Raw genomic sequence first — 16565 nt, 5'->3', positions numbered from 1 at the left:
TCATAAGGGGAAAGGTTACCTCCCGTTTCTCATGCTTTCCAGAGTAATTCCCACCCCTCCCTTAAAACATTATATCCACTGACCGTCATGGCTTCTAATCGTGCAAAGCATTGCAGTTGCTCGGTGATTTGATGTTGTATGCTAAAAAGAGCACAAATGCATTTTTTTTTTGTTAATTCACACAAGAATCTGAAGAACCAGTGGGTTCATTTTATTATTCTCTGGGAAATTGGCAGCACGACTTCCTGTCTGCACAAACAGGAAGTGTTGATAAAGGCATTTCCATGAATGCCAGCACACTTGTCATCCCGCCTCTCTCCTCTTCATTAGCATTTAAAGCTACAGACACCGAAACGGTGCGTCCTGGGAAATCTCATTGTGGGACTGGATCAAAGTGGCTTTATCACTGCACCAAGGCTGAATTTTGGAAAGAGACTTCAGATACAGTATTAATACCTATAATGCCACTAATACCTATAAAAGCAAAAACAAATTTCATAATAGAGGACCATTTTGACACAAATATGTAAAAGAGTTTTGGCACAATATGTAAAAGAAACATCATAGCGCTTTACATTCATTATTATTAAGATGTTTCTTTAAATAAAGAGACCTCTAGTATTCTCTACCAAGTGTGCGATGTTTCTAAAGAGGAGCTCAGCACTTCACATGACAAAGACGGGGTTGGAGGAACAACAGCTCCTCATGGCCCTCTTCAGCCCCACCTTTCACTGGGGGGCGCTCAGGGCGAGGTTACACAAGTGGCCAGCTACAACAGAGTCGACACACAACTACAGCACTTTAACCTCTCCACGCCCCTCGCCACGACCGCTATTCCATCCACGCAGGAGCCAGGCTCCCCCGGCACAGCTCTGGGCCCAAGCCCACCCCTGCGCGGCCGCCCCTTCCCGTGCTCTCCGGGGCAGCAGCACTTGTCTGGGACTTTATAGGCCACTCCCCACCCTGAGTCCTGAAAGTGACACATGTGTGGGTGTCACCCACATGTCACCTCCTGCCCGCTGAAGTATGAGGCAATTTCCTGCAAGCGGCGCATGGCCAGGGGGGGGGTTGTGGGGGTGTAGGCTTGCTGCAACCCTCGCCAACTCTCCTCCACTCCCTTTGATACTGTCATGGAAGACTAATGGTTTTCTGTTGGCTGCGGCCACAGCCACAGCCAAACTAATGTAGTGTGACTTGCCTCTCCTCTCCGATGCCTTTCCGCTACACTGAGGGACAAGGGGAGATGTGAGAGACAGGGGATAGGACGGTAAGAGTCTTTCCTTCCCCTTGGACAGGTGGAAATACCTCGAGTGTGGCCAGCAGGGGCAAGCTGCCGTTCAACATGGTAACCTTACGCCATAGTCTGAGCCCCAATTTTCTTGTATGAATGTGCTCTCCTCTATCACTCACTCTGATTCCGGATTGCTTATAGGCTGACCAGTCAAAGGAGAAGATACTGGAGAACTTTTTTACTATGGGAGATTAAGAATTATTGTTCTTCAATAATGGTCCAAAGACTTACTTTAAATAAGTAATAAGTAGCTCAACACAATGAGCTACTGTAATCTCACCAAACCTACTTTCCACTACTTTGAGGCCTACTTGGGCCAATGGTGGCCAAGCGGGTAAGGAAGGGGACCCATAATTGGAAGGTTGTGGGTTCAAATCCTAAACTGCCAAGGTGCAACTGATGTCCCCTGGATCAAACCGCCGTCCCCGCACACTCCTCCCCGGGTGCCTTTAATGGCTGCCCACTACTCACTAAGGTGAGATTAAATGCCGAGGACACATTTTGTTGAGTCACTGTGTACTGTGATGCAGTGTTCCATAATGACATTCACTTCACTTGAACTTTGTGTCAATTTAACCCTCCTAGAAAAATAGACTCTTATTTTGTTTACGATTTTGTATTTTTACATTTTTAACAGTATTGGTATATATTTATATTTTTATTTGGATTTAAAAGAGATACGCAGGTCATTGGAAGAAGTATTAATGTAAAACTTTGCACAGACAACTGAGAAATGGCTGAAAACTTTTTTTTTTTTTTGCTGCGCTTTCCTTTTTTTTTTCGGAGTCTGACTGCACAGAATTATGTTCTAATTCACATCAACTGACTTCCTCGAACTCAGTAATTAACTTGTATCTCTGTAATTTTCACATTAAAAGCAGACAAAAGGAACACTGGGAAGGCTCTCTTGCACTCTTATGCTTTCTTTGTCTCCTTCTACAAGCCCACAGTCGCCCACTAGAAAAGCTCGCCTTGTTCTCAGATTGTGCCGCAAACTGCAATCTAATCCCATCCAGAAATTATAGCCAATTATCCAACATTACTGTCTGATTAAAATTACACAATATTACAATTCATCACAGTTAATTGATTTCCCAGTGCCCGTGGGCTCAATGCCAGCTGCAACAGAGATGTCAAGAGAATTTCTGGCTCTTGATGTGAACATGCTCTCGATGTTCTTGTGGCGGAGCCCGCTGGAACGCACCGCAACAGCCATTAGGCCCAGAAGTGGCGACAACACTCAGAGCACGAGAAGTGGAAGCTTGACTGGTGACAAAGCATTTGGAAGCATGTCAGCATTAGGGTTGACACAAGACCTTAGTGAAACCTCAATGTACGGGTAACACTACATACTAAACACCATAATGTATGGGCACTAGTCCAACACCAGAGATAAGTGCCTGTTTATATTAAATTATTATCTTACAAGATTTTAGAACATTCTGGACTGGACTTAAGTGAAGTTTAAATGAATGAATGACTTTTTTGTTCTGGCCAAGTTATTGTAATGGGACAAAGTAAAAATGTAATATATCAGAGTGCTGTATTCAGCATGCAGCACCATGTTATCTCCATGTTAGTTATCTCTTCTCTTGCTGCTACCCAGCAAGCTGACCAGTTCTGAGTTTAGTGAGCATGCCCCATTTTGTAGTGTTGCGCACACTGTTATTTGACAAAAGTGTATTCAAAATAGGGACACTGTGGACTAAGGACTAAGTCCTAATGGACTAAGGTTCATTTGTGTGTTGCAGGGTTAATTTTGGTATTAGGTCTAAACTAATAGGGCCACCGTGTCACCTAATGGCTGGATTCATGAAAACATGGTTGTATTTATTTAATTTTTAAATATCATCAGTGTATGTGCACTCATTCACACACACACACACACACACACACACTCACATCTTGGGACGAACTGTGTCCAGTTTTTTCAGATGTTTCCTTCAGCTTGGCTACCGTCTCCTCTGAGATTTGTGCCTGTATCAGGGAAACAAACACATCAGTCAACAGCGCTATTTCTGTCCACCACTCAGGGAATACGTTCACACCAGTGCGGATGGAGGAGGACTGTGAGGCTTCAGATTAAAAATAATATCTACACTTTCACAAAGAAGCGGCTCCCAAGGTTAGACCGTTCGGGGGAGACATAGCCCAGTTAGACGCCTTTCTCTATTTTACTTTTTTGAGTCTGCATCTGCAGAGCCCTGAGGCTGGAGAATTAATATATATATATAATATTAATTCTTGGGAATAACCTCCTCCACCATGTGCTGACATAATGCTTCACATAAATCCTTCACCACGGAGAGGAGAAGTCAGAGAGGAACAGGGAGAGAGGGGGCTAATTGGAAGGCCAGAGAAGACCATGGCACCAAACTGCTGCCTCTTTTTGTTCAGTCATACAAGAGCTCTCCCCATATGAGGTGCCAGCTCCCGGAACATTAATTAATCATTCCCAGTGCCACGAATAAGGCAGTGAACATGTCTGAAAGAGGCTGCAGGAAAGTTCCAGTCTAACTCTGCATTAACTAGCTGTTATCATGCAGATTTCAGAGCAAAGCCGCGGCCAGATTACACGAAGAAGTGGCGCCTGGACGGACGTGGTGAAAGGGGAGATATTAAAATCCGCTGGGACAGACAGGGAGACAGGAGAGAAATGTGACAGGAAATTGCAACGACTCAGAGCCCGATGCACACATAGTCAGGCGAGAGAGAGAGAGAGACAAGTTCTGCGTGATTAGATGCTGAAGAGTCTGGAGCGGACCTGCCGCCCATCTTAAAAAGCGAAGCCATTGACTATTCCTCTGTCTGTAGGATGTGTCTTGAAGCTGACAACCAATAAAGTATGGAAACCAGGTCGTTTTATCAAGCTGAAGCTGTTGAATCCTTCATGAAAAAGAAGGAATTGCAGTTGCACACACATGACGGTGTGTGTGTCTGTGTATGTATGTGTGTTGTTCTTACAGTGTTGCAACTGGTAATAGAGACAGAACAATCAAATTACATCACAACAGCTTCTATCTCATATCCTTACAATATTCCTTCTCCCGCAACGTAACAGAACACTTCTACAACCTCAAGAAATTTCTGCACTCTTGCTGAAGAAAACCTATAAAAATGTAAGCAGAAGTGGTCATTTGTTCTCTGTGCTGATAGGCAACAAGGCGATAAGCGTGGCCCCTGTGTTTGTGGTGGGTGGGAGGGGCGAGGGTCGTGATTACCTGCTCCACCAGTGCCTTCACACGATTCTCCAGGTGGTGTAGCTGCTGTAGCTGTGTGAGCTTCTCCTGGTCCTTCTGAGAGATTTCTTCGTGCAGCTCGGTGATGGTGTTCTGCAGCTGCTGAATGTGAGCCTCGCACTCCTCCACCTAAACATTCGCCAACATGAAATATACAAAACTGAGCTAATGGACTTACACAATGAGAAGAAAAACTAATTTAATCTGATTTTATGCTGAGCAAAGGTTAAACCTACATTTACATTAATATCATTTATTGAACACCTTTATCCAGAAGGACCTACAATCAGTAGTTAAATGGACAGTCACCCTGATGCAGCTCAGTGTTAAGTGTCTTGTTCAGGAAAACAATAGGTCCCCCCTTCGTGTTTGCATTTTTGCATTCAGTATATTTACAGTTTTCAATTAAATCAAAGGCATTTTATTGGTCCTCAGTACAGTGGGATATCGAATTTTGGCACTGTGGAATGAGGATGTTAGCAATCCGGGTGAACCCAATCGCAGCAGAGTGCAAAGGAGCCAGTGAGAATTGCTTTTCTACTCTACGAACGCAAGTCATCTAAACACTGCAACATCCACTGACATTGGCATCCGAGAAAAGATATAAGAGCTCGAAAGTAGACAAAACCAGATCGGGCTTACTTGAAGATTACGTGAAGCGAGTTTGTCTGATTACCTGATGTGTACATTTACATTTACAGCATTTTACATATTATTACTGTCAGTGTTGGGAAGATTATTTTCGAAAGGTAGTTTGTTACAATGACCCCATTTAAAAAGTAATAGAGTGTAAAAATATAAATGTAATGTTTTTTTTTTTTTTATATATGATTACTTTTGAAAATTCTGAATGAAAAATAACAGCCACCATAAAGTCAGCCTTCAGGCCTCATTTTACTGAAATACAGTTATAAACCAATGCTAAATCAGATATTTAACATTAAACAGCATTGTATAATGTGAGGAACTTAATGGTTGGGGGTCCTCCACCCGTTCACTGTCAAAGCACATTTGGCATGCCTGTAGCATTCAACAGGTTTCAGCACACTGCTTTCTTCGCATTATTAAATTGCTATAATCAACTTATAATCACTGTTAGAGCATAAACTGTCCCAAAAGCACAAGGCAACTGCCCTTAGACGTTTGTTGTGTATATTCTGAAGCAGGCAGGATGTAACTGGTCTTAGGACCATCAGGAATCCCTGCACACGAGCAGGCAGTCATGTAAGATTCTTATTTGCCCGACAGCAAATGCTATAGATCTACACAGGATGATCAGCGTGAAGTAGGGAAAGGGATTTGAGGATTCAAATTTAAAATAATAACGCTAACAACATCTATCAGCATCAAGAAACAGACATCAACGTATGGTGCCATGTTACCAGGACACACACTTCTGACAGAAGTTACATATCAATCGTCAGGGAGGCTCTTGTCTGTGGCTGAGTGTTCCACTGGTGCTTGTAAGTGAACCGCAGGGATTGTTTGAATCCATTTTCTATAGCTAAATTGGCCTCTGCAATTGCAGGTCACAGAATAAGAGAGAAAGAGAAAGAGGTCAATCATGGAGAAGCCACTGTGTCACAAAACAATGAGGGCCAGCCGCAACGGCCTGCTACTTCAACCACTCCGTTAACGACACAATACCCAGAGGTACACAAAAGGGCAGATGCAGCCCATTAAAAGCCAGCCGGCGCGGGCCCGGCCAAAGTGTTCGACCATGCAATCTGTCAAGTGCCCCAGCAGCAGCATGTGCCGTAATGCACACACGTCCATTTGTAATTAAAAATGGCTGATGAGTGCACGTTGGCCGGCTGGCCCCACTAACAATCCAGTAATCTGCAGAGTCAAGCGTCAACTGCTGCAGTCTAGACTTGATTGCATTTTTGATCATTTTGTGATACCCCTGCATCCGTTAAGCCCCCCGGCTTTGCGAAACATTCGTGCAAATTTGATGGTGCGCTGTCTAACGCTAATTAGCCGGGTTTACAGTGTAATGGGAGATTATGTGGATTATGAAGATTACTAGACAGCACGTCAATAGTCCAAAAACACTCTGCACATGTGCAAAGGAGCAGATTAGTACATCGCCTGATCAGAATGCTAGCTAATACTCTGGAACAAATATGGGCACTCTGGGGCACTATTAAAATAGCCTTAAATTACAAATAGAAACATCCAAGAAAATATGCCATTGTGGCCAAATATTATGAGCCCCCATGTGTTTTTGTACCTCTTCTGCTTTGGGGTCAAGCAGTGGCTAATCTCTCAGGTATTTTACGTCTCCGAAACAAATAATAAATACTCTAGCATTCAATCGAATCCAATACAATCCAAGTCCAATATTTTGAGTTCTACAATACACAAGAAAAGGTACTTAGAACTAGCAAACATGGCAACCTGGTCAGACATTCTACCTTACATGAGATTTTGCTTCGTAGAACAAAACTTTACTTGCTGTCTAATATAACATTGTGACAAGACAATCAATATTACTCACTTCACATGTCAGCGGCCACGGCTGCCATGCCATGGCTGATTGGGGTACGGACACCGTTTGCTAGAGACGTGTGCCTGACCCTGCTGTCCTCGGACAAGCTGGGAGGTTGGGGTCTGAAAGCCTCCACATACCGCAGCTTTGAAGCCGAGACAGGCGCCGCTTGGCCCCTGCAACGATCCACCTTGCCCCTGTCGGCCATCTTCTGCAAGGTTTCACCTTTCAACCTGTTTATTTGTTCACTCTTCACCACGGCAAGGCCTTTGCCACTCCGCTCTTGTGTACTGTTGTGGTTTCGTATTATTATTATTATTTATTTGATTTTTTTTTTTTTAGATCCTCGTAAACATGGCCTCTGCTCACCTGCGCTCTGGGGTGTTGCAGCACAAGCGCTTTTCCTGTCTTACCGCTTGCGCGCGTTCTGCCGGCTCTACTGCACACTTCTGAAAAGCGAGCGGCTGCACACAGCTCATTATCTCTGACCCGGCGCCGGGGCCCAAACCGCTCGGAGCCACGCGCCCCGTCTCATCTTCCTGACCCTTTGGAATAAGGGGCTTCTTTGATCCCTTGGCCCCCTGACAAAAAAAAAATGGCACAAGTGGGGGCTCCTAAGCGAACCCCACTGTCAGCCATTCGGGAGGGGCTGGGTGAGCGTGGCACACAGGAGAACCACTTAAGCCGTAAAGAGAAGAGCGAGAGGCAAGAATAATGCATTACGTTTGGCTGTAATTAAACATAGCAGGCTGGGAGCGTGTGCGGCCTCCAGAAGCGGAGTCCAGATGATCGAGTGGAGGGCATTTTCATCCGTCATCTCAGTTAAAGGCTCTTTGTTGTCTGTAAAAAAAAAAAAGGACTCCTACCGACTTGATCTTTAGAGGGTTAGATAGCATCATTAGCATGCTAATTGCGGCCTCATTCACTGAACTAGAAAAAAAAATGCAATTATGGGGGGAGGGGTGTTGGGGAGATGCACTTTTGTCCAGGCAAATCATGATTATAAAAACAAAACACATACACGCACCCCTCCCTTCCTTTCTTTCTTTCTTTCTTCTTTTTTTTGTAAAGATTTTTACATCTACACAGGTGGAGACCTTCGCCCAAGGAATCAAAGGAGGCTTCCACTGCATGGAGCAGCTGCGCTGTCAGCGCTGTACATGTGCCCTGTCTCATCATGACCTTCTTCATCGCGAGCCAGCATCGGGCAACCCTCCGCTTTCTGGAACCCTTATCTGCCCTTTCTAAAAGCCGTAATCATTATACCATCACGTTTTGACAAGCCTGGAAAAAAGGCTGTGTTCACCATTGTCCAGCGCAGATCAGAAGGTGCTGGCTCCTTATGCATTTTTAACAATTCATACCTCCCACGGTGGCAGCACAGCAGAGGATTATGGGACTGGGCACTTGCGTTTGGTCAGAGATGAGCAAATCCCAGGGAAAAAATGGCAGGAGGGTTTATCACCAGCAGCATGCAGCTATATGGCCGATCCTTTCAAAAACATGGGAGATGGGCGTGGGTTGAAACGTTCAGCTTAATGTCAATGAGCCGTATCTGCCCACACACTCACAGCCACACACACACACACACAAATGCCAGAGGTCACTCCTTTCATTCAGTGAGAAATCAAAATGATAATGACACCTTATTAAAAATTCTATTTGGAGCAGCACATAGGCTACATCAAAAGGTACTGACACCGAGGCATGGGGGTGTGTGTGGAGGTGGTGGTGGCAGTGGGGTGGGGGGGATAGTGATGGGACTTGGAGATAAACCACATCAAAGCCAGATGAAGAGTGGGGGAAGAGGGGAGGGTGACGGATCCGGGGCTGCAGTCTCGGGGCCGTTTGGGGCAGAGAGTGAAAATATATCCAGCACCATTTAGATAATGCATTGACACAGATATGCAGGTTATTTGCTAGCCCAGAATAAATTTTTTTTAAAAAAGCCTCTCTGACAGTATGAGAACGGTCCAAATGAAGCTGCTGCGACGGAGAGGTAGTTTGGGAGAATTATAAATGATAGCTCCGTCCCGCGTGACACCAAAATAAATAAATAAAGGAAATAAAGCCTCTAGTGGACCATTAATGAACATTGTGCTGAGCATGTGCACTTCACCAGACAATTGGGCAGCGAGGATTAGCTAAAATTGGGACGTCCGCTCACCAGCCTAGCAACTCGCCGGATGCGGTCAACCTTTTAACACGCCGCTGTTATCCGATCTCTGTCCGGCGGCCACTTCACAGCCTCGCTCCTCTGTTTAAAACCGTTCCCGGCAAAACCCTTTTACAGAGGCCCATTACTCCGGCCTCTCCAGACTGATTCGGTCCGGCATTCATCTGAGGGGAGATTATTTAGGAGGATAACTGCAGCTCCTGCAGCTTCCACTGGCCAGCACCATTTGGGAAGCGCATTACGCGATACTGGCCAGCTACTAATGAGCCTTCAAAGTAGAGAGTGGGCAAGAGAGAGGGAGAGAGAGTCAGACGAGGTGGATGTCCCTGTAGAAAATTACACCGTTTGCTGTACCGTGTTGGCTGAACTGCCTCCAATTCATCCAGTAATGACAACCAATACCCTCACAAATCAGAAGCGCTCTACTTCTGCAGGCCATTACATGTAACAGTACTTTCATGTCAGTTCGGAGAGGAACCGTAAAACAAACAAGGTGGCTAGTGATCTGGAAAGAACATCTTTGCCAATGTAACACATTTTGAATACCTAACCTTTTGACCCTTACGGTCACATGGACACCAAATCTAAGGTAATCCTTTAATAGCCCCACAAGCGGCAAAAGTATATGTGTAAATTCTCAATTTATTTTCCTTAAGTTTCCACTGCGGATCGCAGCTCATAAGCCACACTTATGATGCATTTAAACATACAGAAAGGTCTAGCCATGTTTTTGACCGCTGGCATCAGGTGGTAGGCTGGTGGCGACCTTGACTTGACTCAAGACACAAGTTATAAGGAGCGACATGCACAAAGAGCACATTCTTTGCCAACTTTAATCCTGTCAGGACTTATATGTCAGCTTTGTATTGTACTGAAATAAAAAAAAACTTTTCTTTACCACCTGACCACAGCATTACTCTTGTGCTGCATGCTTTTGATACAAAACATGGCTCAGAAGAAATGCAAATCCCATTTCTACACTATTGCATAGATTTCCAGGTGGACATCCAAAATAAGTTTTAATAATGCTTCTGCATCATTTCAGAATCATACATTTCCCACAGGTATATGTATATATTTTGCATATTAGTAATTATATGTACTAACACCATGGACAACACACATGTCTGGCCAATTTTTTTATCAAAATGCGTAACATCCACATTGTCCACCCAGAGCGCACTTCATCCAGCTTTAATTTCATTAACTTTTCTATGAATTTCCAATCAAGGCTCGAGCAAGAGACCAAGGCGCTGCATTCATGGCTCATCATCATACTGAGCTTTGAGGAGCTGCCCCAGGTCATGCCAGTCCTGGAACCCAATCAGACTGGTCTATGGCGAGGTGGTGAGAGAGGAACAGTCTGAACAGAATCTAGTCACAAAACAGAGAAAAGGTTTAAAGGTGTTTTCCCTTGTCACTTCTTCTCCACCTCTCCATCATTCAAACCAGAGCTGTTTTATATCTCAGAACAAAACCAAACCATCACATGATTATTGATGATTTTCATTTCCTTTAATTTCATCTTTTCCTCACCTTTGTGAATATGCAGAAGAGTATTTCGAGAGTACTTTCTTCTCTCTCATTAGCATCCTATCTCCTACCGTCTGCGGATGGCCTTCGGGTCCATTCTGCAGAGAGAATTCACGTCTTCTTTTACCTTGATTTGTTTTTAAGTGCGCACTGACCACAGTTACCGGAGATGAACTCCATGAAAGAAAATGATGGAGGAGGCAGCAGCGAAAGGAAGTAGGAAGTCTTGGAGCAGGAGAAATACATTATTCCTAAAAACTGAAACACACTTGCGTATTGATAACAGCTATACATGTCTGCAATTCTGTTTTATCTTTATTTTTTTATTAATTCATTTATTTTGGGGAGGGTGGGGCTGCAACACTGCAACCTTGATACTCATCATTAATGCACACCAACGATGTTTTATGCACATCTATAAGAACTTCCAGGCTGACCTGGGTTAGAAAATCACTAAGGTGTGAAAATACCTCAACTTTGAAGTGTTGCTTAATCTTTCCTCCATGCTGTCAAGGTTTCCATTAGCATCTCCAATCAGGTCCCTAGCCGCCTCATGGGTGGGAGTGGGAGAATAAGCATGTGCACTGGCTACTTTTAACAGTTCTTCCAGAAGTTATTTGTTCATCAGCATTCTGCTACAGCTTATGAGATGGAAAAATTTAATCAGAATTGAAATACAGAACTGCTGCACACCCCTTTCATCCTGTAGCGGGGCTAAAATTTGTCAAACAATGACTACATCCTGCTACAGTTATGTTCTTCACATCTCAAAGATCATGTATGGAGACTGCGTGTTTCTGGATGTCTGATTTTTGACTCCATAATTAAAATGCCTGTCCACATTGATTTCTCTATATTGTGCAAATGCATTGAGGTTCTCAAGGTCATCCTCAGTCCTATGTGAATATTAAAATGTATGTAAATGTATGTTACATTACAGCATAGACAACAAACGCTATCAGTGCATTAGCAACATTTGCATATGTATGCAAATACACTAAAAGATCAAAAGTTTAGGCAAACCTTCTCTATGCAGGATATGGAAACTATGGGAACTAAGTGCAGCACAGCATGCTAAGCATGGGTCTCGCTTGTTTGTGCAAAGATGTCCTCAGTAGTCACATAAATACTGAGGAAAGAAATGCTGTCTTTAATGATGTTTTCTCACGTGACATATTAACGAGCACAGGTTTAAATCATCCTGAAACAGGAAGTGGTATGTGCAAGAACTGTCAATCATCGCTCTCCTTCCATTCTAAACTCAGCTTATAAACACATCATTATAAATAATGTTTGGGGTACTAGAAATAATTCTAAAGGTTATTTCTTGTTTTATATATTAATGTTACACTAGAAACAAGCACCAAATTAAGAAATGGGGCTACTCTGAATATACAGAAAATATATAGCTTTTTTAATTTTTACATAACATCATGTGTTATTGCTGTTGTGTTATTGAGTTGTATTTTATTGAGCCTTCGGGTTTATTCTGCAATGTACAAAAAAAATGATATTTGTGGGTATTGACAAATTTGTTGAGAGACCAGTAGATTTCGGCAAAGAGTGTAAGAAGTAAAGGAAGAGAGAGGTGGACACATTAAGAAATGAAGGAGGAAGGACAGGGAGAGAGACCCTGGACTCTGGATTATGATGAGGTGGGTCCACTAAATGATATACAGTGGCGGCCACAGGCGAGAGCTGTCCATTAGTTCCAGGGTCTCTGTAATGCCCGGCTCCACTACATTATTTTCAAATGCATCAGTCAGCGTGCTGCCGCACAGATAAATTCTAATGCCTGGGATCTGTAGCGTGTACTCTCAGCGATGCTATATTATGCTGCAGGTTAGAAGGCCAGCCAGAGAGAGGGAATGGGGAGGGAAGCGTAATTTATTTTTCACTGCGGCCAGTATTCCTCCCATTAGCTTCAAACGTGAGATAAGTTATAGCTTTTAACGAGTGCCTTTAGCCGACGGAGCACACTGTGCAAAAGCGGCAACCTAGAGGGTTGGTTGGCTGGCTGGTGGGTCTGCTGTAACCCTGCTGACTGTCTATGAAACCACTTGCCTCTAGAACATACATGATAATGAAAAAAAACTCCCAAACGAGACTTTATTTAATCACATCATTGAGGAATTCACTCTTTTAATCTTTCCATGAGCCCTTATCTGCCGTCACCATTCTGTCATATGAAATCATCATCAACCCCCATGTCTTTTGCTGTACTGATCCCAATCGATGTAAACAAGAGCAAGCCATTGTCCCTCACTGTACAAAACAAATTTATATCTAAATTACAAAAAACCATGCTGATGGGCAGGTAACAGAATGGTGTCTACAAAGGTTGAGTAATAATCAATGCAATAGTCAGCTCAATAGTTCTGGAATTTATTGCTGATGATGAGTGGTACACATGTGCCCTCCTCAAAGAGTGTGTGCACTCTTTTTCTGCATTAATCATGAGAAACACTTCTATTGGAATTTGTCATGAAATATAGTTTATTTTGCATTATTGTGACAAACGGCTGATTTTGGTGATGACATCAAATATGTTGCATCAATATCCTCAGTCATGACCACAGTAGCCAAGATAAACATGTTGTCCCTTCCAGGTCCTGTTCTCGGGGTTGAAGAAAGCAGGCGTTAAGGCTGTACCACCATATTCTCTATGGTCCTCATTTTTCAAATGTGCATGAGACAGAAAAACAGGTTCACGATCATTTCAACACCAATTACAGGATTTACCTAGTTTTGACGTGAACGTACAATATGCTAAAATCCACACCAGCTCTTAGATCATGTATGCACTTTCCTGACAGTGCAGAATCGTTCTGCAGCAGAAGAAATCAAGCTGTGTCAGAGAATTACTTACATCATAGATAAATTATAATAAGCAGCCACCAGATTTCAGATTATGTTTATTATAGATGACATATGATTCATGGATCTATCAATATCAATAAATTAGGAACAATTAGGAACGTTTCATGCAATATTACAGACACATGTATGCTACAATTATCTTTTCATATTTTATGTTATGTTTATGTTATTTTATGTTTCACTCATATGTACCTTGGTTGTAATGAGGTCTATTTCTGAGGTCGAAATTATCCTTTTCCGCTGTCTTCCATTCCTAATGCAAAGTTTTGGGGCACGGCCCATTACACCATTTACAGTGGAAAAAATTTGGATTGGCACATGGATGAATCACACATTAAATTTTTATACCCAAATCTATGCTCATATTCACAAATGATGGAATATATTTCTATATCTCATGATGATTTAAATAGTCATAATCATAATGTGATTGGAACTAGGTTGGAACATGCCTGATATGGATAGGTGTGTAGTCACACCATGAAATAAAGCGACCGGAACATTTACTGCACTATACTTCTTATATTGTAAGTGTCAGAGTGAGGTAGATTTAGGAAGCATGAAAGTCTCCAGTCTCTGACTGGAATATTTGTTCAGTACACTTGTCAATCAAAGGCAATGCAATTTGACCATTTGACTGCTCCGCTTTAATGCAGCAACACTGCTTTGTTGGTAAATAATGCGACACTCTGTGACCGATGACACAGATAGACTGCTAAGACTGAATGATTCTCAGTCATCATAAAGAGCTCAGTTGGTTTAATTCACTTTCCTATCTTCTGAATACATGAGAGAAATGGAAAGAAAAAAAAGGGAGAAACAGATTCTCTCCGATAACCAGTAATTTCAATCAAACGGGCTCTGGGCCTCGCAGCATAAATCTTCGCATCAATTATTGACAGGTGACTAATTAGCTGTGCACTTTTAAGCCGTTTTCTTAGTTTAAGCCACTTTTTAAACATGCACAATCAATATTCCCTATAATACCACACCATGCTCAGAAGCTGACAAGTCTAAAAGCTTTGGCATGTGCATCTATCAAAAACTAATTGAGACTCTTACCCAAATTACCATCAGTTTTAGCACATTTTAAATAATTCAATCTAATCGGATAAACCTGTATTTTGAAATAATGAGGAAAAAAATTGAGCACATACACTTATAGATTTAAACAAAAGTGTACGGTCATTTAGAAAGGTCCTAATGTTTGCAAGAAAACTAATTGTTTTGTCCTTGGATTGATCAAAACTCCAGTCCAGACATTGCTGATGTAAATGACTCTGGTAGCTGGGAATGGCTGTTAATGATTATGATACACAGCAAGCACAGCACACTGCTTTAACCCTTACTTCCATCACTGGCACCTCATTGGTACCTTGGTGCTTTGGGATTTGAACCCACAACCTGCAACCTGGGTCTGCTTTCTCACCCGCTAGGCCACCACCACCTCTACTACTTGAGTTCTAATGGCATGCTGTGTTCACTAATGCACGTCTGACATAAACCCATTGTTAGTCAAAAATGCATGTGTACCGAAATACAGTGAAAGGATAAAATACTTGCATCTGTTTGCTCCATCTCTCTTCACAATTTTGACTAGCTGAAGATAAAAACTGAGCAGACTATTTCAAGGTTTGGTTTGCTTAATTTAGATTAAAGAGGAATGTAAAGCAAGACACAAATGTAAACCAATGCTTAGCAACAGTAAAATAGGCAAATAATACATTCCTCTAGTTCTGGGTGCGGGCAGTAACAACTCGTCGGGTGGGAAAACAAAGGATCCAACAGTATGTACCTCAGTTCCACCCCATTTACCACATAAAGACAATTTCATGAATCAGATCATTAAGATTATTAAGAAAATGTCTTCAGCTGTTTTACTTCAACAACAACAGAAATGTATATTGATGCATTCAATAAAAAATAATAATGGAAAGCACTGTTTGTGAGCTATTTATTATAAAGTATGCAGAAGATAGATGTAATGATATCAGTGATATTTCCTTTCCCGGTGATGTCCTCAATATTAAGCGGGTTTATATTGACTGTGTTGTTATGACATTACTAAGATTTACTACACTACATATTGCTTATTTATGGGCACATTCCAAAACAGAAACAAAATAATAATAATAATAATAATTGAATCAATACATGATGCATTATCATGCACTTTGCATTGTAAAGTAGATACCAGTGGCCAGCACTAGAACTTTTTGTTATTGGTATTTTTATGTATTTCGGGTATTATGCATTTGTATGTATTTCAACTGATATGTTTGTACAAGGTAAATTGGTAAAGGTAAAGTGAGTGTCAGACAACAGTTATGTGTTTTACACCTAGACCACCTTTACTCACCTTTTACCCGCTGTTAGCAGCACCAGCAGAATTGTGCTGTGCCAATTCACCAGCAAATCCCCCCATATACCCCCGCACCAGTGGTGCCTCCAGGCTAAGTGCAATGACGCGAGTGAATCCGGATGTAGCCATCATGTCATTTCAACGCACGCGGCGTCATCAGCCACTGCTCGTGGCGGAGCAGAAGGGGCTCTGGACTTTTAACTGAAATAAATTATGGAGAATCCGGTACGAGGCGCCCTTAATTACCATTCCCGGTGTGAATTATTCAGCTCGCTGCTCAGACTGGTGTTTATGGCACGTGTGCGACGTTAACATAACTACCTAACGGAGCGTTGGCCTCCCCCAGGGCAGCTGTGCATGTTAGAACTGTGCACACAGGCAATAACTCTGTGTGTGTGTGTGTGTGTGTGTGTGTGTGTCTGTGAGTGTGTGAGCCATTCATGCTCTGGATAAAAACTCAATACTACAGTTAGGAAATATAGGTCGATATACTGTAGTACAGCAAGGCTTTTCTCAACATGTTACTATGTGATACACTGCCAATATTTGTCACCAATATGGCTAAAGGGACTCTTTCCTGGGATACACCATGT

The 16565-nt window shown here is 42.5% G+C and overlaps 1 protein-coding gene across 8 annotated transcripts in view; it reads right to left on the bottom strand.

The window, feature by feature from the left end:
* pmfbp1 (polyamine modulated factor 1 binding protein 1) overlaps positions 1-16565 on the bottom strand; it is a 143208-nt gene that overhangs the window by 84990 nt on the left and 41653 nt on the right. For all 8 annotated transcript variants that reach the window (XR_003742703.1, XR_003742702.1, XM_028955972.1 and 5 more), the window contains 2 exons: positions 4513-4659; positions 3194-3268 (listed from right to left, as the gene is read on the bottom strand). Coding sequence is in view for 6 of the 8 variants with exons in the window: in XM_028955972.1 (XP_028811805.1) it covers positions 3194-3268; positions 4513-4659 (222 nt within the window). In the remaining 2 variants the exon portion in view is untranslated. The remainder of the gene's footprint in view (positions 1-3193; positions 3269-4512; positions 4660-16565) is intronic.

Source organism: Denticeps clupeoides, chromosome 16 (assembly GCF_900700375.1).
Source record: "Denticeps clupeoides chromosome 16, fDenClu1.1, whole genome shotgun sequence".
Taxonomy (NCBI): Eukaryota; Metazoa; Chordata; class Actinopteri; order Clupeiformes; family Denticipitidae; genus Denticeps; species Denticeps clupeoides.
This window is presented reverse-complemented; position numbering and strand designations above follow the sequence as displayed.